At 36.4% G+C, this 27,828-nt stretch overlaps 1 protein-coding gene across 1 annotated transcript; it reads right to left on the bottom strand.

The window, feature by feature from the left end:
* Positions 1 to 157: 157 nt before the first annotated feature.
* Positions 158 to 27,828, bottom strand: PRMT9 (protein arginine methyltransferase 9). Its single transcript, XM_081332309.1, has 13 exons — positions 27,461 to 27,828; positions 24,788 to 24,995; positions 24,195 to 24,343; positions 22,922 to 23,158; positions 22,197 to 22,364; positions 21,539 to 21,641; positions 21,214 to 21,320; positions 19,169 to 19,358; positions 14,709 to 14,892; positions 11,307 to 11,988; positions 4,951 to 5,104; positions 4,124 to 4,246; positions 158 to 2,998 (listed from the first exon to the last, which is right to left on the bottom strand). The coding sequence occupies exons 2-13, from the start codon at positions 24,971 to 24,973 to the stop codon at positions 2,783 to 2,785; spliced, it is 2,499 nt and encodes an 832-aa protein (XP_081188435.1). The 5' UTR covers positions 24,974 to 24,995; positions 27,461 to 27,828; the 3' UTR covers positions 158 to 2,782.

Genomic DNA, 27,828 nt, shown 5'->3' with positions numbered 1-27,828 from the left:
TCCTTTAAAAGTTTTAAAAGTAACTTGAGGCTCCAGTGGCTGTTATTTTGAATATGTCTGTTGATGGTGCTGGCATGTAGGATCTTTTTCTTTAAATAGGAAATAGAGGTTTAATGGGAATTGACAAAAAATGCCAAAAAATATAGTTATTGGATGAGGTACAAAATAAATATATACTCTTTATTTTGTATTGTGTATTATAAAATAGTTTTGAACAAGAACATGCTTTTTTTCTATCAGGAGCAAATTGCAAACATATTTATTGGTTCTCTAAAAATGAACTTATAAGTATACTAAAACCATTTTAACATTATACATCATATTGTGGCAAAATATAGTGCATTCAGAAAGTATTCAGACCGCCTTTACTTTTGTTAATTTTGTTATGCTGCCTCCTGATTCTACAGTTGTTGAAATTCTTTTTTCTCTCTCATTAATCTACACTGAGGCTTCTGTCTAGTAGCCACTCTGCCATTAAGCCCATATTGGTGGAGGGCTGCAGTGATGGTTGTCTAGACCTCTGTCTCATATCCACACAGGTTCTCTGGAGGTTAGGCAGAGTGACCATTGGTTTCTTGGTCACCTCTCTTACTAAAGCTCTTCTCCCCCGATTGCTCAGTTTGACTGGGCAACCAGCTCTTGGAAGAGTCCTGGTTGTGCCAAACGTCTTCCAGTTGAGAATTATGGAGGCCACCATGCTCTTAGGAACCTTCAGATACCTTGCCGATTCCCACACACCCTGTTTGATTCTATCCCTACTGTGCTGAGGCAACCTATTTATTTCTTCTTGGAACTCCATGTCATTAATTCTATTGAATACTACTTGCTTTGGTTGATCAAAGCCCAGGGACATTAAGAATATCGATAGAGCCCAGCTTGTGATCTATCGCCTGTTTCCAGGGGGAGGGGAAGTTGTCAGTCAACACTAGCGGGGACAGTACCTCTGGAAAGAAATGCATTTTAAGCCAATGAATGATCATCTTCCAGGCTCTTACCTGAATTTGAGGCATGGCTGTCTCAATTCTTAACTGGGCATTTGGAGTTCCTTTGGGTGCAGCTAAGATGGCTCACAGGAATTTGGTTTGTATGGTTTCTAGCAAGTTTTTCTTTGCAAGGATTCCCGTTTGTGCCCCATATAGAATTTGCACCAATGTTTTGGCCTCAAAAAGTTTAAAGGCAGCAGGTACTAATTGACCTCTGCCTGTATAAAAGAAATGTTTAATTACATTTGAGGACCTATTGGTTGCTTGCAATGTATGATCCAGGTGTACCTTCCATGTCCCTTGCGAGTGGAAAACCACCCCAAGGTATCTAAATGTTCTAACCTGTTCTAAACTATGTCCTTCTATTTTCCAGGAATATTGACTGGGTCTTTTAGCAAAAACTAAAATTTTTGATTTATCAAAGGACTGAGTTGTTTTGTCTGCAATAGCCAAGTGTTACCCTAATTGGTCTCTTCAGTCCTATAGGAGTTTGTGAGATAATAGCAGCAGCATTGGCATATAGGAGAATCAGGATTTTGCTTGTGCTAGGTTAGGCGGATGCAGATTAGGGTTCTGTAAGTGATCAATCAGGGGGTTAATATAGAAGTTAAAAAGGGAGGGGGACAGGATACAACCCTACTGTACCCCTTTTTTGTACCCTTACTGGGCTGGTTAAAGTCCCTTGAGGATTACATCTCACTTTCAAGGTGGAATTGGCATACAATTTTTGTATGAGGAAAAGGAGGCATTTATCGATAGTAGTGTATTTTAATATTTCCCAGAGGGTATTCCTAGATATTGAATCGAAGGCCTGCTTAAAATCAAGGAAGGCCACGAAAAGAGAGGATTTTTTTATGTATGTGTATTTTTGTATTTAGATGGTGAAGTACCAAGATATGATCCACCGTAGATATTCCTTCTCTACAACCGGCTTGTTCATCTTCAGTGCAGCAGAAATTTTATTGTAGCCTTTCTCAGATCTGTGCCTTGCTATAATCTTTTTTCTGAGCTCTACAAGCAGTTCCTTTGACCTCATGGCTTTTGCTTTCCTACAGTATACATTGTCAGCTGTGAGGCCTTCTAGAGAGGTGTGTACCTTTCCAAATCATGTCCAATCAATTTATCACAGGTTGACTCCAAACAAGTTTAGAAACATCAGAAATGGGAGGCACTTGAGCTAAATTTCAAGTGTTGTTACAAAGGGTCTGAATACTTTTGCCAATGTGATATTTCAGTTTTTTTCTTTTTAATAAATTTACAGACATTTCTAAAATTCTATTTTCACTTTGTTGTTATAGGATAGAGTGTAGCTTAATGAGAAAAATGAATTTCAACAACTGTAATATCAGGCTGCAGCATAACAAAATTGACAAAAGTGAAGGGGATCTGAATACTTACTGAATGCACTGTATTTTCATTCTTGTAAAATTAATGATTACCATTTCAAGATCTAGAGGACTAATGATCTAAAAAACAGTATTACCTTCTTTGCCAGTCAATTCACTATTTTAGTAATCTGCAAATGTAAGAAACAGCAGGCATGTTGTAGAATTTTAATTATATTTTTATACTTTTTATTTAGTAATTTTCTAAAATGTAAAAGAAACCAATGCTTTAAGTCTATAGTATTTTTTTTTGCATTCTAGAAACATTTTTACATTATAAAATATTCTATACAGATTAACTTCTGCAAATTGAACAAGTATTTTAAAATCAACACTTTGCATAGATTACTATATTATAGAACATAAATTTGGAATTTAGACATTCAAAACTAATTAAGGAAAGCTATTTATATTTTACTGTTTTACTACCACACTGATGTTGCTTTTGTAATACTGAATACTTAGAATAACCTTTTCTCCTTTTTGAACCTGAATGGGTTTATCAAGCACAATGGCAGCTTGTTTCCAGTGAGATGACTTGCTTGATGTATCCAAAACAATATCATTATCCAGATATACATGATACCAAAATGGAATACCAGTCACTTGACCCGATTTACAAATCTCCACCTATAAAATTAATAGGTGTGAAATTACTGTTCAGCAGTAAACTTTTTTTATATATAAAATTAAATTGAGCATGTTTCTCTAAAAAAGTATATAATGTGCACAAGTGCATGTCATTTTGCCATTTTATAGCTTGTTACAGATGCTTCTGAAGGAGGAAATATAGCGCCAAAGTTCATTAATGATTTTGGATAAAAAGGTGGAGAAAACACTTATTGAATTGAGTGTGACGAATAATGCCCTAAAATACAGAATTCAAAACAATCTTGATGTGTTTAGAAAAATGAGGTCAAATTAACAGAATGAAAGAAAGTAAGCAGAAATGGAAAGTTCACAGGAAACAAATACAAGCATATTGATACAGGATGGTGGATAACTGGCATAATAATTCTTGGGGGGAAAAAGATTTTGGCATAATAGTTGATTGCAAACTGATTATGGAGGCAGACAATACCATTTTAGGCTGTATCAGTAAACGTCCGAATTATTAGAAGTAATAATTTTACTCTATTTTATTCAGGTCAAGCCCATATCAAATATTGTGTCCAACTTTAAGAACAATTCAGAGAAATGAACTTATTCATAGAAGAATAATGTAGATCAGGGAACTAGAATTAAATCCCATGAACTAATGCAGTTGGCCATGCTAAATCTTAAGGAGGGTTAACAACATGGCCAGTTCAACCCATTCACTCAGACAAATGGTAAAACTCCACTGGATACATTAAAATAGAGATTAATTAGCTATCTATCTGGACTATTTTAATTTGGATTCCAGCAACGAGCAAGAGGTTGGACTCAAACTAAAAGCTGCTTCTTCTAAAATTGATTTTTTCGGTAAATACATATGCACTTTGCATAAATCTGATCTAAGTAAGTACACTGTACAAATTAATTCTGGCAAATGAGCTGGTTCTATTATTATTAACACCTCGGCCCATTTTTTGCTGTGTTTTATAGTTTTTAATGTTTAATAATAATAAGTTACTTGGGAACTATTATTTTTTAATATTGTTGCATGCTTTGTTGAGTCATTTGATTTGTGAGATGGGCAGCTATATAAATTTGACAATAAATAAGCAAGAAAGCAATCAAGCTGGATTTTGGATACCTATTCTGTAGACTTACCTCAACTTCAGTACTGCTGTTATTCAAGTAGGGATTCATGAGATCCACTCGCAGAAGTTCTACTGAGTTGCTTAAAGGAATATATGGGAGTGTGGAGAGATCCAAAAAAATGCGCATAGGTACCTGAAACAGAAAGTTTTAAGATTCTGCACAAAGTAAGACAGTACAATACAACATATAACAAAACCTTCCATCTATGTTCCATCCTGACATTTATGCATATTTCTGAGTCTTAAGAATTTGTGTGGACAAAACTGTTGGTGTTACACCTATACTATGTAAATGTGTCCCTGTGCCAATATTGATAGTGGCAAAATAACTGTGAATTATACTACTTTATTGACAGAATTCAGGATTCCAAGTTATTCCAATCAAAATAGTATAGAATTACAGTTGATCAAGTTTTAATGGAAGGAATGTATGGAATGGTAGAAATATATATTGCTAAAAAAGTAAACAAACAGCATTAGTTACCAATAGGAGATGAAAGCAGGTGACCACTTTAATTTTGAAAAAAAACCTAAACAAAACTATTGAAACCAACCATATTTACATTAGCTTCTCATAAATTGTACTTCTGTTGAATTATCTTATCATTATTTGCTTGAAGACTGTGTAACAAAACATTAGAAGACTTTTAATATATACATGACCATTAAGTCTCCATTATTTTCTTTAATCTAATTTCTAATTTTTCAATAAGCATTTTTTCAAATTCTGGATACAAATAGGATCACACAGAATTGATTTGTCTTTAAAAAAATTTTCTGCCTTCTCAATATTTGAAGGATTTATCTGAATATAGAAAAATATAAATTGTTTCAAACCTTGAATTGGTTGATAAAAGGTGCTATGTTGAAACCAAGTGTGGGATCTGTTCCTTGAACAGCAGACTCAAGTAATAATAAATTGGATTCTACAAGCATTCCATATATTTTCACATGGTGTGGAAATATCTTTCCCCCAGAGTGAAGCAAACACCTAAATATAAAAATGTATAGAGTCTAATAAATATTTCAACTTTTCAGCATCTGCATATTACTTTTTTATATTTCTAAACATTAAATATGATACTGAAACAGAAAATTGGTAAAGGTAAGTACACTTTTTGATGTATAAAAATGGCAGCTTAGTTGTTATACTGAAAACAAATTCTCAGATTTTATTTCTTTCTAAAATTTATAGGTGGCCCATCTTACTTCAAAGTAATTCTGGACAGCTTACAATCATAAAAAAATAAAAACTATATAAACTAAAAGCAAATTAAGTTAATATAAAATCCAGAACACAATGGCTCAGTTAAAAGATGGAGCAGGATTGGGGGGGGAGGTGAAATTTGTTGTTAATGGATCCAACCACCTCCATTGTGATACTCCCCCATAAATGCCTGAAGCTAATTGGCAGAGCTAGGTCTTTAAACTCTTCCAGAAAGTCAGAAAGATCTAAGCCAACCTCACATTAGGGGGCAAGATATTCCACAGGGCAGATGCAACGGCAGAGAAGGCCCTTTTCCTAGATTCCGCCATCCCGAATTATCGGGCTGACAGGGCCTGCAGTATGCCTACTCTGCTGGCACGCACGAGGTGGGTAATCTCAGCTTTATAGCTGATTACCAACACCATGAATTATACCCAGAAGCCAACTGGCAGACAATGCAGAGCAGTGGTGTTACCTGGGCCATTCTTGGGACTCCAGGAACTGCTTTGCCAATGTACTCTGCACTAGCTGAATGCTCTCCAAGGGTAACACCATGCATAGCACATTATAGTAGTCCAGCCATGAGATAGGGCCTGAATGACTGAGTGCAGGAACTCCTAATCCAGGAAAGGCCATAATTGGTGCATAAGCTAAGGTTGTGAAAAAGCTCTCCTAACTGTGACTGCCACCTGTTCTTCAAGCAGGAGTAAAGTTTCCAGGAGAACCCCCAGGTTATAGACTGTCTGGGATAGTGCAACCTCATTCAGAATTAAAGATGACAAAGTCCTGGATCTCGGGGCCCCGTACAACCAAAGCCATTTGGTCTTGCCAGGGTTCAGTGAAGCCCTTGTCCCCCACCCAGGCCCCGAGGCATCACGAGAGGGCAACAGCGTCACTTGGGTAACCAAGGGTGGAAATATAGAGTTGGGTATTGTCAGTGTACTGCAGTTACCTCAAACCATGCTTATGGATGATCTCACCCAGTGGCTTCATGTAGATGTGAAAAAGGAGCGGAGAGTACCAAACCCTATGTCACATCACAAGATAGCAGCTGAGGGCTGGACCTCTCACTTCCTACTAACACCACTTGAGACTGGTTTGGACAAAGAAGCCTAACCAGCACAAGACTGTGCAGCCCAGCCCCAGCCCCTGTATCTGGCCCAAAAGGATACCTTGGTCGATGGTATCAAAGGCTGCTGAGAAGTCAAGGAGAAAGAATGGTTGCACTACTCCATCCCGCTCTTACCAGATATCATCAACAAGTGTGACCAATGCACTTTCTGTCCCATAAACAGTCCTGAATCCTAACTTGAAGGAGCCCAAGTTTCATCCAGGATCCTCTGAAGTTGCCAGGACATTACCTTTTCCACAACCTTCCCTAAAAAGGAGAAGTTGGAAACTGGATGAAAGTTGTCCAGGCAGGAGGGATCCAGTAATGGTTTTTAAAAGGGGGTGAACCAGGGCCTCCTTAAAAGACCCTGGAAATGTTCCCTCCTCCAGTGATGTGTTAATCACTGCCTGGACCAACCTGCTAGTCATGATCCTGAAGGCTTCCATTATCCGGGAGGGACAAGGATCTGACAGGTGGTGGCACTGACTACTTGGAGGATCCTGTCTGCTTCCTCAGGTCCAACAGGGTCAATTGTTCTTTATATATTCTGCATTTGACTCCAAACAGTAGACTTTAAGGTTTAAAAACAATGATGCTGAAATAATTAAAACTGTTAGAACATTAATTTAGCTGAAAATATGTAGCATGAATTAGGCAAAATACATTGGCTGGGCATTAAAACCCCAGGTTTTGATGCTGATATGACCATGTAATTTGCAACACTAAAAAACAACAACAGCGAAATCATTATTTTAAAAATGTAAAACTAGACAGGATGGGCATGTCTCAAGTCTCTTTAATTAACCATATTATCTAGTGGTACTTAGGATGTGTTCTTTCTTTGTTGTAGCACCTGTCTTCTGGAAAAACTAGACGTATGGCTCCTACCCCAGTGATGTTCTAAAAGATGCTGAAAACCTGGCTATTCTCCCAGACCTTGGGAAAGGTTGGGTATTAAGCCTCTGCAGGGTATTTATTTGCTATGAACATTTCCCCCCCCAGACAATTAAGATCTTTGTTCTTTTAATACTATTTCTTGCTTTTAAATCTGTAAGCTGACCAGTCTGTGATGGACTTGGATGGTCTCTAAATTGTAAAATTTAATCAAATATTAACCTATCGATAAGTATATTTGTCATATAACTTGAATGGTACAATAAAATCCAAGAAACTTGACCATAGTCCAGTTTGGTTAGAGATCGACAAGGATAACAAAGATAGGCGCTCTTGGCGTCTAAATGAGAACCTGTTTAGAAATCAGGGAAATGTGGAAGAATGTAAAAAACAGATGGTCTTTTTTGAAACTAACATGAATAAGGGTACTTCTATGGATATGGTTTGGGATGCTAGCAAAGCTTATATGAGAGGGGTGTTAATATATATGAACAACAAATACAGACGTAATTTGGAATTTAGGAGGAAAGAATTAGAGAATGAAATTAGGGAAAAAGAAAAGGCCCTAATTTTGAATCCATCGGATGCGAAGATTAAAGAGGTTATTAATTTGTTAAGAGGACAGTTTGATAAGTTGATGGCTGATAATACTTTTTGTAATGCCAATAAACCAGGTAGATGGTTAGCTTACATGTTAAGGAAGAAGCAAAGGGCTTCTAATATAGATAAAATAGAACATAAGGGTAAGGTTGTGTATCAACAGGATCTTATTAAGGAAGCTTTTGTGGACTTTTATTCTAAATTATATGCTAAAGATAAGATTAATGAAGCAGATATTGTTCTGAACCAGCCAACTACCGGCCTTGTAATAAGGCAAACCCCTGTTCAAGCAGTAGAGACTGGAGAGCGTCTGAGGTTGCAAAGCGTATGCCAAGTTTAATTCACAAGCAAAACAACAGAACAAGAAACACAGGAACTTGAATCCTCAAGCGGAAGGGTTGCTTTCAGCAACCAGCCCCTCCCCAAACACTCCTTTTATTTCGAGTTCAGGGCGTGGTCTCCCTGTGCCTCCTCCCGAGGAGTCCCACAGCCTTTGTTTGTTCCTGCTCGACTGCCTCCTGCGTCGGGCGTCCTTGAACAGGGCCAGCTGTGGGTCATCATCCTCCGCACTATCGGGCTCACGCAGCTGAGAAGAGGGCCCCGGCTGAGGGCTCTGCGAAGCCTCCAAGCCATCATCAGCCGGTTCGTCTTCCACACCCTCCTCCTCCCCCTCATCTGAGTCATCCGATACATCTGAACCGGCTGCCGGACCCACCGGCTGGCCCTGAGTCATAACAGATATTGATGCATATTTGAGGAATGCTAATATCCCGGTTCTTACACAAGAACAAAAGGAAGAGATTAATCAATTGATAACTGAGGAAGAAATTCTTCTAGCAATTAAACAATTGAAGGTGGATAAAGCGCCAGGCACGGATGGATTGACTGCGGTGTATTATAAAAACTTACAGTCGGAGATGATAAAGCCATTAAGGGAATTGTTTCAGACAATTCAAAGGGGAGGAGGGGTGCCTCCGTCTTGGAGAACTGCTTTTATCTCTCTGATTCCGAAGGAAGATCAGGATGTCACTCAAGTAAGAAATTACAGACCAATATCACTTTTGAATACGGACTACAAGATATTTGCTAAGGTTTTAGCTAATAGATTGATGAGGGTATTGCAACAGATAATTCATGGTGATCAAACTGGGTTTATTAGCGGTAGACAAATGAAAAATAATGTGAGGCATATAGTTGACTTGTTGGAATTTTTGGAAAGGAACAACCAGATCCCTGCGGCGCTGATCTTTCTGGATGCTGAAAAAGCCTTTGATCAATTGGATTGGCAATTTTTGATGAAAGTATTAGATAAAATGAATTTTGGGGATAAATTTTTACAGCCAATTAGGGCATTATATCAAAAACAAACAGCCCGAATAATAGTAAATAACAGTTTGACTGAAGTATGTTATATTGAAAAGGGCACAAGGCAAGGGTGTCCGTTATCACCTTTATTATTTGTTTTAACATTGGAGATATTATTGATTAAAATACGGAATTCGGAAAAAATTAAGGGAATTCAAATAAGAGATCAGGATTATAGATTGAGGGCGTTTGCAGACGATCTGGTTGTTACGGTGACCCAGCCAGAAAATTCTGTTGTGGACCTGATGGAGATAATAATGCAATATGGGAAGGTTTCTGGATTTAAGGTTAACATACAAAAAACTAAAATATTGGCTAAAAACATGACAGTATTGCAAAAGGCCCTTTTAGAAGGGTTAACTGGATTTGAGATTGTTAAAAGGGTTAAATATTTGGGGGTGTATTTGTCACCCTCAAATGCAAAGCTATATAAAAATAATTATGAAAAGTTATGGGGAAAAGTTCAAAAAGAATTGGATAGTTGGAAAAAATTACAATTGTCTTTATTGGGAAGAATTGCAGCAGTGAAAATGAATGTCTTGCTGAAATTTTTATTTTTATTTCAAATGATACCTATTCTTAAAAAGGACTCAAATTTGGAGGAATGGCAAAAGGGTATCAATAAATTTGTATGGGCAGGGAAAAGGCCACGAGTTAAATTTAAGATTATGCAGGACACGCGTGAAAGAGGTGGTCTTAAAATGCCCAATTTTAAATTATACTATGAAGCTGCTGCGTTGTCAGCGATAAGTGATTGGATTAACTTAACACAAGGGAGATTATTAAATCTTGAAGGCCACGACTTGTTATTTGGTTGGCATGCATATTTATTGTATGATAAGAAGGTAGATAATGTGTTTAAGGTGCATATTTTAAGACATGCTTTGTTGAGAGTTTGGAAAAAGTATAGACATAAGTTAAATTACAAGATACCTTTATGGGCAATACCGAAACACGCAATAGAAAACATAAATGTTGGGTTCAAACATGATGTGATTACATATAAGGAAATCCTAAGTTTGGAGAGGAACGTATGGTGTTTGAAGCCGTATAACTTTTTACGAGAAGGGAAGATTGTTCAAACCTGGTTTCAATATGGGCAACTACGGGCCAGGTGGAAAGAAGAACTTGTTAAAGATTGCATGATAAAGTGGGCTCAGAATATTCAAGAAGTTATTACAATGGATACTTGGGAAAAGATCTGGGTGAGGAACGTAAAATTTACGCAAGCTCAAAATTTAAGAGAGAACTTTTATAAAATGTTTTACAGGTGGCATTTAGATCCTAAAAAGCTTGCAAGTATGTATCCGAACTATCAACCTAAATGTTGGAGGTGTGGTGGCGAAGACGCAACGTACTTTCATATATGGTGGACCTGTAAAAAGGTTAAAGTTTTTTGGATTAAAATCTGGTGGAATATGCAGAAGATATTTAAGAAAAGGATAAAGTTTTGTCCGCAATTGTTTTTACTGGGCATAATTACTGATACTACTGTTGTGGACACTAAGTTGATGCTGAACTTAATTACGGCAGCAAGACTTTTAGTAGGTCAATATTGGAAAAAGGAGGAACTGCCGACTATAGAAGAATGGACTTTAAAAGTTTCTGACCTGGCGGAAATGGCAAAGATATCGGCGTACTTGAACGATCATTCGCAACGTTATATTACGGAGTGGAAAAAATGGATTGATTACATCCAGAATAAATATGGGACTAAAAAGTTTCATTTAGCATTTGCATAAGTATTGATGTGATATTAGGATTGCTTGTAGTCATTTTATATGAGCTAGAGCGTGATAGATTTAATAGCCTATTGTTGTTAGCATATGGTTGTTTATGATTGTTTTTACTTTTATACCTTGTATTTAGCTCTGGGAAGTCGGGGACGGGGAGGGGGGAAGGGTAGGGGGGGAGGGTCGGGAAGGGTTGGGTAGGGGGGGAGGGGTTGTTAAAGATAAAATGTATTGAAAAACTTTTCAATAAAAAAAAATCCAAGAAACTTGTTTCTTACATTACCTAGATATTGCAGCTTTTTCCATCACATCCTGCTGAATTAAACCAGAAGTTTCTATGACATCCAGAATTATAATACTCCATAATTTGTCAGATTTAGGTCTTTGTAGTACCTTGTTTTCATCTTGTAGATGACTAAGCCAAAACTCTAATGTTTCTCTGGGAAATTGGTTGACTTCTGAAATCAAACTGAGAGCTACTTGGTGTTGTTCTTTTTCAACCGAGCTGTATGCTTTAACTGCTCCAAATTTACCTGCAATTACTGGCAAAATTGAAAAGCCTTCTGATACATCCAATATATACAGAGGATCAACAGTTACAGAATGTTTGCTCTGGTTCTTTTCAAGTTCATGGTGACCAACAACATCCATTGAATGTTGGTGACTTAATGATGACAATACTTTTCCTATTGCAACTTTAAAGCATTCATGATACTGCAGATTATTTAATAAAGCAATTTCAGTGGATTCTAGCCTACATTCTTGGCAGACATTTTCCAGTGTGCTTGCTGTCTGAAGACTGGCTAGAGCACTGCAGAGTTCAGCTTCACTGTTCTTCTCCCTCAAGTTTCTTTCAACATCTGTTCCATATCCTGAAGTCTTAATGGAAATTCTTTGAATCCTTAGATAGCAGTCCTGGCAGCATATTTCCATTGCAACACGATCTCCAGATTTTACAGAATGATCTGCAAACCATAAAGAAATGACAACTGAAATACAAACTAATGCTATTCAAGTGCATTCTGAAAAATATTTAATATTTAAATAATTGTTTCCCACTTGTTGGAGAATATAATTCATCTGTAAACCTTTATGCAGTTCGACAACACGTCCAGCAGCTTACGATAAACAGATCTACATGTTGCACTATGCAAATGCTTTATTTTAGCCACTGCTTGTGTGTATTCATATAATATTGAGCCATAAATAGTTATTTATAAACAATACTGTACTTAGTAATAATCCATTACTAAATGTGTAAATTGCAGTGATGTTCAAACTAAGATAGTATTGGAAACAAAAAGGCCTAGTTGAATCTAGACATTTAGTATTTGTGTAAAAATTACTTAAAAATCATATTTTTATTTTAATGAAATAGTTTAAAATGATAAAAGCAAGGGAAGGCGGGAAATGGGATAAGACAGGCATTTAAACAGGTATTTTACTTAGCTATATAATCCACTCTTTTTTGTGGAATTTGCATTTCAGTCTTTATCCAGGATAACCACCCAATTCCCATAATTCAATTTCAACTTAATTCCTCAAGAGATGGAGAAAGCACAAAGTGTATTATATTTATTAAATAATGCATTATGGAAAGCTACACAGATTAGAGGTTAGGTCTGTACTAACCTCTTGCTGAGGTGTAAGCCAGACCATTGTGGAAAGGCCTTAAAACAGCTGCACCAAGGTTGCAATGGCTGAAGCTGTTTCAAGGAATGGATCCTTAAAGTGCTTCACTTGACTGATTTGTATACACATACTGTTAGAAATTAACAATGTATTCCTAAGTATGTTTTCTTGAGTTTAGATGCAAGTATGTTTAATGTCAGATCTGGGTGGCTTCCAACTGAGTGGTATTTCGGAGAACCATGAAGACCTGATTGTTTGCTCAGGCCTTTAGATAGATGGGTGTAAGAATGGGTGTGTGCTTTGTTGCTTTCTGGGTTTTGTCATCTCTGAGTTCACTATTTTATTGCTATACAGGTTTTATTATTTTATAGTCTCATGCTTATGTGAACCACCCAAAGTTGTTGGCAGCCGGGCAGTGTAAATAGGAATAAAACAAATAATCATAACTATTTTTTGCTGACTAAAAATCACAAATTACTAACCTATGAATAACTCTAGTTATGAACGAAAACAGATTATAAAGTTCCAGCTACAAGATTTAGTTAGGTTTCACTTCTCTCAATGTTGTTTATGTCTATCTCTCAGTCATTCCAAATGCTTCATTACTATCTCTTGAGTCCTAATGAAACAAAGCATTATGATTGCTTTTACTAAACCCATTCTAAATCTATAAATTTAAGTTATTAGATAAAGAAATATCACTAATTTACTTCTGTAAAAGCAAATCTTATTAAGAGATGTAGTGTGATTAATGGAAAACAACAATAAAATTTAACTAAATCCAAGCCACAGGAAGAAAATGGAAACGAGTTATCCAACTCAATACAGTTGGCTAAGTTGTTAGGTAAGACAGGAAATAAACCTTAAGTGCAAGAAACTTAAAAGCTCTGTAATTAGGGATAGCTATGATCAGATCTGAAGTTCTTTTAGTTATGGCTTCCTAATTTTCTGGAATATGTATTCTGATTTCTTGGATCTCCAGGTATGATTTAGTTTTACCCGAATAGGTGAATTCTGGCAAGTTCAATATTTTCCACAGTGGAGTTCTTCAATACTTTAATTCTTTTTGTTTAAAGGAAATTGTGTATTTTAGGTTAAGTTTTGTTAAATCAGGTTCACTATGTGCAGAGTCTCTGGAGAGAGAATTGAATATATCAGCTATACGTGCAAGGTGTCTCAACAACTGACCTGATCAAGAATGATAGGCAGAAGCTACATTTAGTTTTACCTATCCCCTATTCTCTTTTATATAGAAAGCATAATCTTTTCTTGGAAGATTTAATCCTTTGAAGTTAGATAAGATCTTCAAAACAAAATAAGAGAATAATAGTCAAAGGTAAAGTCTAGGTTATTTAAATTACTAACAGGCAATTATAAATTAAATCATTTTCCTTTCTTTCCAGTATTTTGGTTCCTTTGGCTGGGGAAAAAGCCAAAAGAAAAACATATTCTTTCACTAGAGAATAGAACCTTGTTAGACTCTCTTTCCTTTTTACTGTTTCAAGGATGAGAATATCTAAAATTTGGTATGATCTCCATAACCTTTGACTTTTCACTGTTCTTGAAATGTATGTCTATGTGATAAAATACAGTTGCATGTGCGCATGTGTGTAACATTAAGACAGAAATATACACTACTGCCCCAAAGCTTGTGCAACCTTTATTTCTTTGACTGATTTGATGTCTCATAACTCCAAAAGATGCTGGCTGCGCACAATACATCAAAACAATAAAAAATGGCATTAGTCAAATAAGCAATAGAATAGAGAAAGAAGAGAAAGCAGAGCAAAAGAAGAGAAAGCAGAGCAAAATGGTGAAACTGGAAAACCCCCAAAGCCCCAATAATTGACATCCAACAAATAGAGCACTAACCACCCTGGAAGAACATGGCTCTTTAAAATGCTAACAGGGTAGGTACAATATGGATCTCACGGAGGACCTATCTTTATTTTTACAAGTTTATGTAATCAAATGACATTTTTTATCTATAAATCTGTATTTTTATATGTTTAATTTCATTTCACTTTTGGTTGCAATAGAATGAAAGACATACCAAGGAGGCCTTGTACAGGATAGACTGCTTGCTCCCAACAGGTGTCCACATTTGGACTTGTAGAAAGAGTGAGTTCATCATCAAGCTGCAGTGTAAACCAAACTACAACAGCATCTAGTATTCCGTCTTTAATAATGGGTATATTCATCTTGGATGGCTTACTAATCGACAAATTTTTTAGCTCCTGGTCAAGTATAAAAGAAAAATACGATGGTAAATTATAGTTCACTGTTAATCACTTTCTATCCCAAAATGTAATTTATTAAATATTCGCTTTTAAAAACTGGTCAAATATATAATTTATTACAAAGAAAGTACCGTAGATAAATAGTAATAAGTCAGGTACAATATATAACGAAATAATTTTAAAAGAAATGTAAATAATTCTTGCTCACATTCTTCGAATATTGTAGTAGATACATTGCCATGTAATATATGATCAAGATTTTCCCAAGGAGTATACAGCTATACCTAGAGTGCAGCTACGTAGTAGTCTCTAACCAGCCTTGGCTGATTTGGGAAAGTTTTGCAGGGTTGACCTTGCTTATGACCACCAAGAAAAATAAAAGCTGTTGGCTAGACTGTAATTCACAGGAATATTCCCTAAGAAGATAGCAGCCAAATATTTCCGTGTTGTTCCCCCAAAAACAACATAGATATGTTTATGGGGACATCAGAAAATGTTACTTTTATTTCTTGCTAGAATAACATAACCAGCTGAATGTCTACAAACAAAACAAATATATTGATCTGTGAATCCTGCACAGCCTAAGAATTGTGCTACTAGATTAAAGATGTTGCAATTGGTGAAGAAGGCTGCAACAACTTAGTGACAATAATACTGACTATATTATTGACTGACTAGATCAGGGGTAGGCAACTTTGGCTCTTTTATGACTCGTGGACTTCAAATCCCAGAATTCCTGAGCCAGCTGGGTTCCCAAATATAATTTGCATATACCAATATTTGGCCATCTTCAAGCAGGGTGGGGAAAAAGAACATTATGATTCCCATTTAAACATATTGCTTCAATTAACTGTATAGAAGAGTTACATATTAAGATTTTGCCTTTATGGCTAATAAATAAGAACCTTGCTTATGACAGAGAAAACTTTTATCCTCTTTTTTTTTATTTAAAAAGTTTTACAGTACATTTTAACTTTAACAATCCCCCCTCCCCCACCCCTATCTAACCCTCCCTATCCCTCTCCCCCATTCCCCCCCTCCCCCCCGACTCCCAGAGCTAAATACAGGGTATAAAAACGAAAAACAAACATAAGCATCCATATGCTATCAACAATAAACTATTAATTCCATCACCCTCTATCTCATGTAAAATGAATACAAACAATATTAATATTACAGATAAAAAAAGGAAGAAAACAGAAAAGGAACTTTACTCAAATGCTAAATGAAATTTCTTAGTCCCAATCCTTATTCATATTAATTTCAAAAAAAGAAAAAAAAACTTTCATCAACTATTTACATTCTCCCACATTTCTCTAATTTCTAAACAAATTCTCAATTACACGCCAAGAGCGCCTATCTCTATTAACCTTATTAATCTCCAACCAAACTGAACTATAATCAAAAATAGTTCTTGCATATGTCACGCCAAATGTCTCGCAGTTTCAGATCATCTTTGAGTACAAATAAAAAAAAAAGATTTAGGCAATCTAGCATGACTCAGGACACGCTAAAAAAAAAAAAGCTTTATCCATCTGTACGTCTAGAACACCATTCCAATCTCCAATGAAAATAAAATAAAAAAAATTTAAAAAATTTATAATCCAATTAGGTAACCTTCATGTGTAGTAAGTTAAGAAAAGTCAACTTATTGTTGATTAGGAGCTTGCGTACCCCATCTTAAATTCAATAAATCCTTTTGGTCCATAACCCTAATATGCGTTTCTTGCAAACAAATAACATCAGTCTTAAATTGTTTTAAATATTGAAAAACTTTCTTTCTCCTCTATGATGAATCCATTGACATTCTAAATTAGAAATTTAGTCACCAATCTTGATGCCCCAAAGCTTTTGGATCACGTCTGAAATGGCCCCTGTAACTTCTTTGGACCGCGCCCCTCCCACAGCTTCACTGTAAGTACGCTTTGGAGATTCCATAACTTTCTGCTGGTCTTGCTCTTGCTCTCGTCTCGCTCGTCTTAGGGGGGCACGCGTCATCCTCTGCTCTCCAGCAGCACCCAATGAGACTATAACTTGATCCCCTCCAGCACCATTCTCCTCTGTCTGTCTACCTACAACATCTTGAGGCTTTCCCTCACCATATCCCTTTGCAGCTTCCAGAAGTGATAGGGGGGTTGCTTTTAAGACATTGCTGTAAAAATCATGTGCCTGGGCCACAGTAACCAGACGATGTCTTTTACCTTCGTGCATCACCACCAGTCCAACTGGAATCTCCCATCTAAACTTGATATCACATTTCTTAAGTTCCTGTACCAGAAATGCAAAATCTTTCCTTCTCCTTAAAATCTTTGGAGGAATCTCTTTTAAAACCAGGACTTCTTGCTCAGCAACTACCAATTTAGTATCATAAGCAGCTTGAATGACTTCATCTCTAATTACTCTCTTTGTAAAATAGACCACATCTCTGGGTAACTTCCTCTGTCTTGCAATCCATGAATTTACACGAAAAATTTTATCCATGCTTCCCTCAATTTCAGATGCTGGCTGGCCCAATACCACTTCCAAAGCCTCAGAGATCAGCTGCTTTAAATCTTCTTTAGGATTCTCTTTTAAGCCCCTGATTCTAATAGCATACTGCATCTGATGGTACTGAACAAGGCTCAATTCTCCATCCATTTTGTCCCTTATATTTTCATTCTCTAATACCTTTACTTCTAATATAGAGTTCTTTTGACTGAGATCCTCCACTTTTTCATCCAGCTGTTGCACACATTCAGCTACACTTTCAATTGTAGACAACATGTCTACCCTCATTGCTCTAAACTTCTCTTCCATCTTCTTCTCGAATTTCTCCTCCAGCTTTTTCAACTTTTCATCCATCATATCAGACATTAATTGTAAATGCTTTTCAAAGGCATCTTGTAAATCCTTAAGCGTCAATGCCGGAGGAGATGCAGGAGGAAGCAAAGCTTGCAACGAGGTCTGTTGCACCGGGGAAGACCCCACATTCCGAAGAGCTTTAGAAGTTTTGGCCGCCATCTTTCCCCACTTTCACTTGTTGCGCACTTTCACTTTAAAGCTATAAAATCCATTGAGCTAGAGAGTAAAGATAAAAGTCCACATCACCTTGACCTCCTGTACCGCTCTGCCTGCATCTTGATACTCAAGGGTATTTCCTTCTGGCAGGGGTGGTTGCTAACGCCTGGCTCTGCTCCAAAAATCACGGAGCAGAGACGCTGTGCAGCTCGGAGCAACCCAGGCTTCGGGGGGGCTCAATCCTTCAGCCGCCCAAACTCTCAGCTCAGGCGGCCCCGGAGAGCTCAACCCCTACCTGGGGCATCACCCCCTCCTCTTCTCCAGAGGAGGGGGCTTCAAATCCATCTAAACAGCTGATCGGCGCTGTTTACGATGAAAAAAACACAGCTGCGGAGCGGACAGCCCGGAGGCAGCTGTCTTCGGCGTCGCGTCGCCACCGGAAGTCAACTTTTATCCTCTTTTAAGGCATATAATTGGCCCACAGACTAAATGCAATAATTATCATTACATATTTTCTTTCCTTCAAAGAAATAAATGATTTGGTACAATTGTTTGAGCTATCTTCCAAACTAATTTCTCTTTCTAATATAAAATGACCTGTACAAATCTTCCATTACTTTATTTTTCAGGTGTTTCCACCTCGTTTCTCTATTCCCAAGTTATGTTGTTAATTAAGCTTAAATTTTTATTCCACAATTTTACTTCAGTTAAATTCTGCCTTATAGAAACTGACTTCAGTAAGTAATCTTTTTTTGAGCAATGTAACAATATCATTCATACATATTAATGTGAAGAGGTAACAGTAGTTGCATGCACAGGAAAAAAATACCATTGTGATAGCTAACAAGTAGATTTTATAAGATTAGGACAGCCAATTGGGTGAAGGTCAGTAAAATTTACATATTACTCATGCATCTAAAACAGGCGTCCCCAACCCCCCCTGGTCTGTGGACTAGTACCAGGCCACGGCATGCCAGCAACTGGGCCGCACAAATAAGCAAAGCCACATCCATGAGATGCAGGGAGCACACAAAACCATGCAACCTCCAGTCTACGGAAAAACTTCTCTCCACAGAACCGGTTTCTGGTGCCCAAAAGGTTGGGGACCTCTGATCTAAAACATGCATACAGTGCCAATAAATATTTAATATACAAATATGACATTTGGATAAATGTTGAAATATTATATGTAATAAGGGTATTATCCTAATGAAATTCATTTTTCAATTCTACAATAACAACTAGTAATTATTATTTTCTTGTTCCAGTAAATTACCTGCAAATTATTAAAATTGACTGTCAGAACTTGAAAAATTTCTGTAAGAGCTTTATAACCACCAGGTATTCTGCCGAGTTTTTCAGTAGTGTAAGGTTCAAGGGTTTCACTGGAGTTTAGAGAAGATGTTGGACTGCAAAACTTCAGTGTTTCTGGCAAACAGACACCAGCAATTTCTTTTACCTCCACTCTGAAAAAAGGAAATAATAAAAATTAGAGTTGACTAAATAAATTCAAGCATATTTTCTTTTATTATAAATAATTTATTTTCCAATTAGATATGTGTTTTGCATATTAAAAAGTCTTATTTGGAAGTTTTGATAGCTGAAAAGCTGGAGGTTAGTACTACTGTTTGGACTTGAAGGGAAGATAACTTTTACAGTAAGGATGAAATATATTTTCCCCTCAAACCTGGTGCTGGTGATGACCTATAAAGCCCTAAATGGCATGGGTCTGGGATATTTGAGGGAACACCTGCTGCCAGCATCAAGCTCCCTTCGTCCTGTGCGCTCCCACAGGGAGGGTCTTCTCAGGGTACCGCCGGTAAAAGATTGCCGGCGGACAATACCCAGGGGGAGGGCCTTCTCTGAGGGTGCGCCGGCCCTTTGGAACCAGCTGCCTGTAGAGCTTAGGACTACCCCTGACCTTCGCTCATTCCGCCAGGACCTGAAGACCTGGCTCTTCGAGCTTTCTGGCCTAGATTGAGAGTATTAACTGGGGTTTTAATTGTATTTTTAATTGTAATTGGGTTTTTATTTCAAGGTTAGTGTAATCATTTTAACTGTTTTTAATTTTTGTAATTTGTTGCATTGTTTTTAAAAAACCTTGTGAACCGCCCTGAGTCCTACGGGAGAAGGGCGGTATATAAGTTTAATAAAATAAATAAATAAATAAAATAAACCTATTGTTTATTGAAGAAATCTGATTTAGGTTAGCTTTACTTAAATATAGCTGGTGGGAGTGGATTCCAGAAGTTGGGGGAAAAAAGGAAACACATTCTTTCCCATGTTATTCATAGTGAAAGCTCCCTGTCTAGGATAGGACAGGATTTCAACCTCAAGTGCAAATCTAATCATGATTTTTAGAAATATACAGTATTTAATTGGAGCTTAAACAGATCATTTTCTTTAGCCTTCCATTTTCCACCCATTGTTTCAAGTAGCATAATTTGTAACTTGTACCCCTTAATACATTGTAAACCAATGACACTTAGTATGTTTTTACAATTTTGAAAAAATGTTACTTTAATTTATATATCATAAATCTTGAGTTTGAGTGGTCATACAATTGGACACAAAGAAGGAGGAAAACTGTAATCATCTTATAAAATGCATAGTGTTATATCATTATAGCAAAGTATGTTTTACAGAGGAGGTCCTGCTGGTCTTGCTTCCTCACCTATCTTTTTAACAGCAGACTGTATTTTTATCAATCTTGTGAATGTAGTGAAAATAACTACAATACAAGGCTTTCCCGGAACATATTAACGCATGTGTATTTTTATTTGTTAGATTTACACCTTCCCTTTTATTCAGAAGTCTCTATCCTACTATTTCCCCTGACTCCAACAATCCTGGGAAATACATTGTGCTAGAGAGAGTGGCTGGCCCAACTCACCCAGTGAATTTCCATGACTGAGGCTGAACTACAGCCTTGGTCTCACTGCTTTTATACATAAATATATATTACCTGGTTTGGAAGAAGTTATTATTTACACTGCTTTATTTAGTACATAGCTTATGCAAAGAACCTTTGCTAATGAATGGATGAAAAATATAAATTATATAATTATCAGCCTAGAAAATAATTTTTCTATGATGTAGAATGAGGGAATTGTGTTTTATGAATATCAGCCCAGTATAAATTTGTCATCAGCATTTTTATGATTAATATTTTGCCACGCTTATTAACATGCTTTTAAAATTCTTCATAATACAGTTAATGAAAAAAAAGTACAGAGACAAAATTCTTTGCTTTAAAAGTAAGGCATTTTCTGTTTTTTTGTCTAAAAATTAAAGATTTTTTTTCAACAGTAAGAAATATACCTATGATGTCTACGTATCTCTTTGCATTCCACTGCCATGCCCCACATAGTAGCTCCTGCTGGAATAACTTTACCATAGTTTTTAGAATCATCTCTACCATCCTTAGGCTGTAAAACAGACACAGATTAAAAATTGTGTAACAAGATTTATTTATTGTTCATGTATTAAGAAGCAATATTTATATTTTAGCTTATAGAGTACAAAAATGCCCAAATGCAACTTTTCAGATTAACAAAATTTTTGAACAGGTAGAAGACTTCATGAACTTTATAATATAAAAATAAGGTATCTTTTCTTATCAGGCCTTAGATATTAAGATACTAACCTTTGGTGGTAAAAGTAAATGTTCCCAAGCGTGGATCAAGCTTTCTACAATTCCCTCACCAAATAATCCAGAATCTACTGTTTCAGTGATAACAAGGGAAACTCTATTAAATATAAAAAAATAGTTATAAGAAGCCTTAAAAACTATAACGCTTAAATTTAATAATTTGACATTAACAGTCCTTTCTTATACAACTGAATTGCGATTATCTTGTGAGTTTCAATAAAATAATGTCCCTTTACTTATGTACTTGCTCTAAAAATTACTTCTTAGTATTTTAATATAAAGTACCAAAACAGCAGCAGACATTTGGAATTGGAAGCAAGGTGAAAACAGTGTCATTGGTACCTTTTTTCCTTTGGATTTTATATAATTTTATTTAAATTGCAATTCTTTAGCCACTTAATTCAAAATAAGTGTGAATTTAGTATACCAGCTATTGAGTAAATATACTTCAGCTATATAGTACAATGGTATTATTTATTGTTTACCATAAAATCAGTAAAAGATTGAAAAATTAAAAAATCAGTTCCAGTAGAAAGATAATACATTATACAATATTTGCTCTTGCTATGGAGAATATGATTATTATTAGTCATAACATTAGTAATGAATACCATATTTAATTCAAAATAACAGGCAAAATATAAGATAAAACCTTTCAGGTATGTGCTTTGGAATTTCTATACCAAAGGATTTCATGTGAAGTAGTTTGATTTCTCCATCCAAATTGTTTGCAGCTAGCACTTCACAAGCCAATTCATACATGGTCTTTGACAATTCACAAGCATAGACAGGAGATGCTCCAGCCTTTTTAGCAAACATACTGAAAAAGCAGAAGATATTCCATATAAATTATATTTTTTTGGTTAGACAAAATACTAATAATTTAACTTTAATGTAATTTCTGTATAAAATATTTGATACTTATTTTTAAAAGTCCTGGGGCATATTGGGGGGGGGCATAAAGTTCAGGTTAACAAGAAATAATATTAATTTCTTAAACTTTTTAAAACAAAAAAAGCTACTTGTATCAAACACCATTATAAACCAAAATAAAACTAGGATGATGATGAGTCTTGTTTAGTTGTAGCGTCCCCAACTTTATTTGCTATGGAAATAGACTCTCATGCTTTGTAACAGATGAGAATGCCAGGATAGCTAAAAAATTGTAAGTGATTATTCAATCCTGCTATCAAGGTTGTAGGGATATAATAGTTGAAGCCTCTTAGCATGTTTGGAATATGCTAATGGAGTGCCACGTGATTGCCATCTGGCAACTTTTTATTGAACTTGGCTCATTGAAATATGTCACTAAATCTTAAGTCATTATTACTTTGTAAATAAACATGCCAATATTTGTAACATGAAGTTTCAACAAACCTGAGAATTCCCGTTCCTGTTCCAATATCAAGTACGCTTCTATATCCTGAATGAACAGCATTCTGGATTGCTTTTTGATATAGCAAATTTCTATTGTAATCATTAAGCATAATGAAATGCCACCGTTCCACCACCCAGTTGGCAACCCGATAAAAGTTCTCCTTTGCATCAGGAAAGTCAGGGTTTAACTTCACAGCTTTATGAAAATATGCAGCTGCTTCATCTCTAAAGCCCAACCTAACAGAAAAAAATACACTATCAATAAAAGCATAAATGTTTAATTTTTGGAACTACAGAATTTTGAGAAAAATTTATATTTGTAATATGAAGATATACAACAGTTTAAATTATAGAAAAGTGCAGATGATAATTATGGTTTACTGTTGGAAATAAACAAATGATACGTGTACTGTGTAAATAAATCTTCAAGTGCTTACAGGTAATCCTTACTTAATGACTATCCTGTTTAGCGACTGTTACAACAGTGCTAAAAAAATCAATTACTAGTCCTTGCACTTATGGCCATTACAGTGTCCCTGTAGTCACATGATCCAAGATTTGGGTGCTTCATAACCAGAAGATGCTTATGATCACTGAAGCATCCTGCGGTCCCGTTTGTGCTTCAGTTAGCTTCCGACAAGGAGAGGCATTGGGGGGAAAAAGCAATAAAATCCAAGTTGTAATCCCATGTTTTGCTTAATGAACATGGTGACTCAATCACCGCAGAAGTGAGATGAAACTCTATCACAGTCACATGATAACTCACTTAATTACCATGTTGCTTGATGACCAGTTGCTAGTCCTAGTTATGGTTGTTAAGCAAGGACTATCTATATGATAAATTAGCTCAATAATACTGAATCCAAATATAGTATTTTCTCTTATGAAAACTTGAGTTGATAACGAACTACTGAGATACAGAGTTATCCATTTCCATTGCGGAAATTAACATAGAGAAAACAGAAGATGCCTATGCACAAAATGGTAATGAGGATGAATCTTAAAATTAAACATAAAATAGAATAAACACGAAGCATTCTAGAAATTATAATTAATGATACCTTTGCATTTAGTTTGTTCTTATGAATCTGGGCTAACAGACGAAAGAGAAGTTGCCAGGCTCAAATGACTGTAAATACTTACACATGTAGAATTAAGAATGCATATTCAGTTAATAACTTTGTAATATATTTAAACTGAAGTTCCTTGACTCAGAAGCTTTATTTGCATTAGAATATAGTCAAAATATCGCTAATTAAGTATAGCTTCAAACCTGAAAAGATGTTCCCCCATACTGTTATATATGACTTCATCATTAGGATATAGTTCCAGGGCATGCTCATAGCAATCAAATAAATCTTGAATTCGTGAAAGAGAATCCAGCTCTTCTGCCCATTTAAAAAGGGTAAACTGAAATGCTTCCTAAAAAAACAAAAATGTTATGCATAAATTTAGAAATTACTCAATATATTTCTAATAAATAAGTAAATAAATGGGCAACTGTGAGTTGTGAACCAGTTATGCCCTTTCCTGAATCGACAATCCCTACCCACAATCACTCATGCCCCAGTCACCTCCCTTCTTGACTATTGCAATGCACTCTACATGGGGCTGCCCCTGAAAAGCATCCAGAAGTTCCAGTTGGTTCAAAATGCAATGGCCTGCATGGTTTTATTCAGACCTCAGTGTGCAAGTGTCACCTCTCCAACAGGAGCTGCACTAGTTGCCAATTTGCTTCTGGGTGCAATTCAAGGTGCTGGTTGTCGTTAAAGCCCTTCATGGCTTGCGACCAGGTTATGTGAGGGACTGGTCTTGCCAGTCACATCTAGAGTGGGATAGGGAAAAAATAAACAGAAAATTTCTTACCTTGACATCGTTTTTAAATTCAGGAGCTATGTTTAATACCAAGAGATAGTGAGCATATGCAGTTCCAAAGTCATGATCCTCCAGACAATGCTGAGCACTTTGCAACGATCTGGAGACTAATTCACGCCGGCCAGTTTCTTGACTAACTTTATGTCTATGCCGAGATTTGCTCTTACCGTTAGGCATTTTTAAATTAAAATCAACTCCACTTTGTCCTGCAAAGATAAAACATTTATTTTAGGATTATGGCCAAATTCTATTATTTTATTACAACTAAAAATCAAAGTTATTTTTGTCCCCAATGCAATTATTTATAAAATATGATCCATAGGTTAATTTGTACTATTTTGAACATTACTATCATTCTGTTCCCAACAAAAGGAATGTGGAGGACTCAAAATATAGCATGATTCTTATTTTTGTAAATGTAAGAATGTACTCTATGTCAAACCTTATATCAAAACTGAAAAGCTGTGGGGTTTTTTAAAGACAGCAGGCTGTCTTTAGAACATCATACACAAGTAAGAAAGATGCATATTATCTTATTTAGCCTGGCTAGCAGTATTGAATGAAAATAATCCTACAACTGATTTGTAGTAGAAATAGTCCTCGGTTTATTATCGCAACTGGGATGAGGACTCCTGTTGCTAAGCAATGAGGTCATAAAGTGCAATGTCACATGATGACATTATGTGATGACAATCACAGTTGCCACTATAACCCCAAGATGTAGGTTAAGCGGGAAGCCGTTCCAGGCAAGGACTCTGGGGGGATGCTCAGAGAATGGGGGAGGCTCTGGAAGTCCCATTCAGGCTAGGCATGAGTGAAGAGGTTAGAAACAAGGTCTGTGCCAGTGAGTGAAGAGTAGCCTGGGGAGAGAGAGTGTGGCGCTGGCCCCCGTGGCCTCCATTTGCTCATAGGCTTTGACTTTAGTTATGTAAAGCCAGAGCAGAACATTACAAATAGCAAACATGAAACTTCAGGGCACCCCTATCACAAGTGCAAGGTGGTTACTAAGTGCCTGAATCGTGTGACAGTTGGTGTGAGTGTATCAGCAAGTTATAAGTACCACTCATTTAGGCTATGGCAACTATGAATGGTCGCTGAATGAGTGGTTTTACACATAGCTAGAATTTTAATTCATATTCAATATACTTTTATTATGAGCTTTTCCATCAAATCTAATCAATCATTATTCTGTCATAGACAAGCAAATAAAACACGAGAGTCACAATTAAGACAAAAGGAAAAAAGAGGAGTTAAAACTAGGGGTACTGTACAGATTAGAAAATAGTACTTGGCTGTGCTCAAGGAAATAATATCAGATTAATCCAATAATAAGATCTTGAGATAAAACAAATCTGAATAACCAGGATATTTAGGGAGACCACCTGCAGAGAAAAGGCAATACAGAGGAACTGTTCAATTATTCCTCCACCACACAGACAGTCTCCATTGGAAGAAGAGTTTTTTGGTATCTTCCTTCAGTAATAGCTTTTGGGAAGGCACTGAATCTGCCTAAGAATAACACCCTTCTGAATTTTGGAATTGTTATGCCATTGAGATATCTAGCTGATTGGAGAAGATGTGCACAGTAGTTCAAGATTTGTGGATATTGCTGGAAAAATCTGCTTGCAACTCTAAATCAATGGCCCAGCTTTTCTACTTAAAATGTTATTAGTTAAGCAAATTAGTTCTAAACTCTACTGTTATTAGCTGCATCAAATTATGTGCCAGTCAAAATAGATTCAAAGAACAGAAAATATGTTCAAGGAATTTCAAGATTCTCTGAAAAATACCCAAGACTGTCCAAAGAAATGAAGTGATTAGATTATGTGATTAGGGTAAACCCAGTTACATACACAGTAGATAAAGGAATATTGGTATGTTCAACTGCAATAACTAAATGCTTATTTAAAATATGTATAGAGCCCGACTACACAAACATTTTATGTGTTTAATTTGTATAGCTGACTACTCAGCACACAACTTAGGAAAATGGATATCATGAAACAACAATAAATTGCGTTAAGGTGGAATATAAAATTCTACAGGTACAGAACATTACTGAAAAAGTGTTACATAATATTCAGTGGCATTATGGCTAACCTATTACTGAAATATGCCTTTTAAGACATACTGCTAAAGGATCTGAGTAAATCTATAGGAACAAATAACATAATTGTATTTTTTCCCACGAGCAACCTAACTGCCCTCACTTGTAAACAAATAAGACATGCTCCATAGATACTAACAAATTGATGGAATTACATGAAAAATGGTCATAAACTTTGTATAATTTAAAACTTTAAGTTAATATCAATACCTTAAATGTCAATTGTGTTGGAATACGTAAACCCATAAAACAAAAGCTCTTTTGGTGTGCTATATACAATTTAAAAGTAAAAAAGGCTACTGAGAGAAAAAGGTTTGGGAGTATTGAACTCTTCTAGGAAGTGCAATAACATATATAGTTTGTGTTTGTGTGGTTACCAATACAACAACTTTTGTGCCAATGTCCCCTGTGAAAAGAGGCCACGTTGTAACTCGAGAGCAGCAATTATCTTTTGGTAGATCTGTTTACTAATATTAATTCAGAAATGCTAGTCTTGACGAAGGTCCTCAAGACACAAATCGCCCTCCCCATGCAAAAACAAATGACATGCATCTTACTTAACCTTTTAAAACTTTTAAGGCGAACCACTTAAAACCACTTTCAAGGCGAAGAGGACGCGGACCTCCGGCTTCTCACTTACAAAACCACGCCGCGCGGAAGACCCTCTCTCGTGTTAGGCATACGCGCGTTTATGGCAGCCAGAATAACGTTTCCGCATCACCCGCGCTCGCCACAGCTTCCTCAGACAACAGAGGCAGGTTCTCAAAGAGAAACAGTCCCGGGAGAGGTTAATCAGGACGCAGCCACTGAGTTTCACACGCACAATCTCCGCTCCAATTCGATCTTTCGCCCCTCCGCGCTGAGTGTTGAGCTAAGGCGAAAGCGGAGCTCAAAGAAAGCGGCTGCCATTGACGAGCCGCTAGCG

Source organism: Vipera berus, assembly GCF_964194415.1.
Source record: "Vipera berus genome assembly, chromosome: 7".
Classification (NCBI taxonomy): domain Eukaryota; kingdom Metazoa; phylum Chordata; class Lepidosauria; order Squamata; family Viperidae; genus Vipera; species Vipera berus.
Note: the sequence above shows the minus strand (reverse complement) of the source record. Positions and strands in the feature narration are given on the sequence as shown.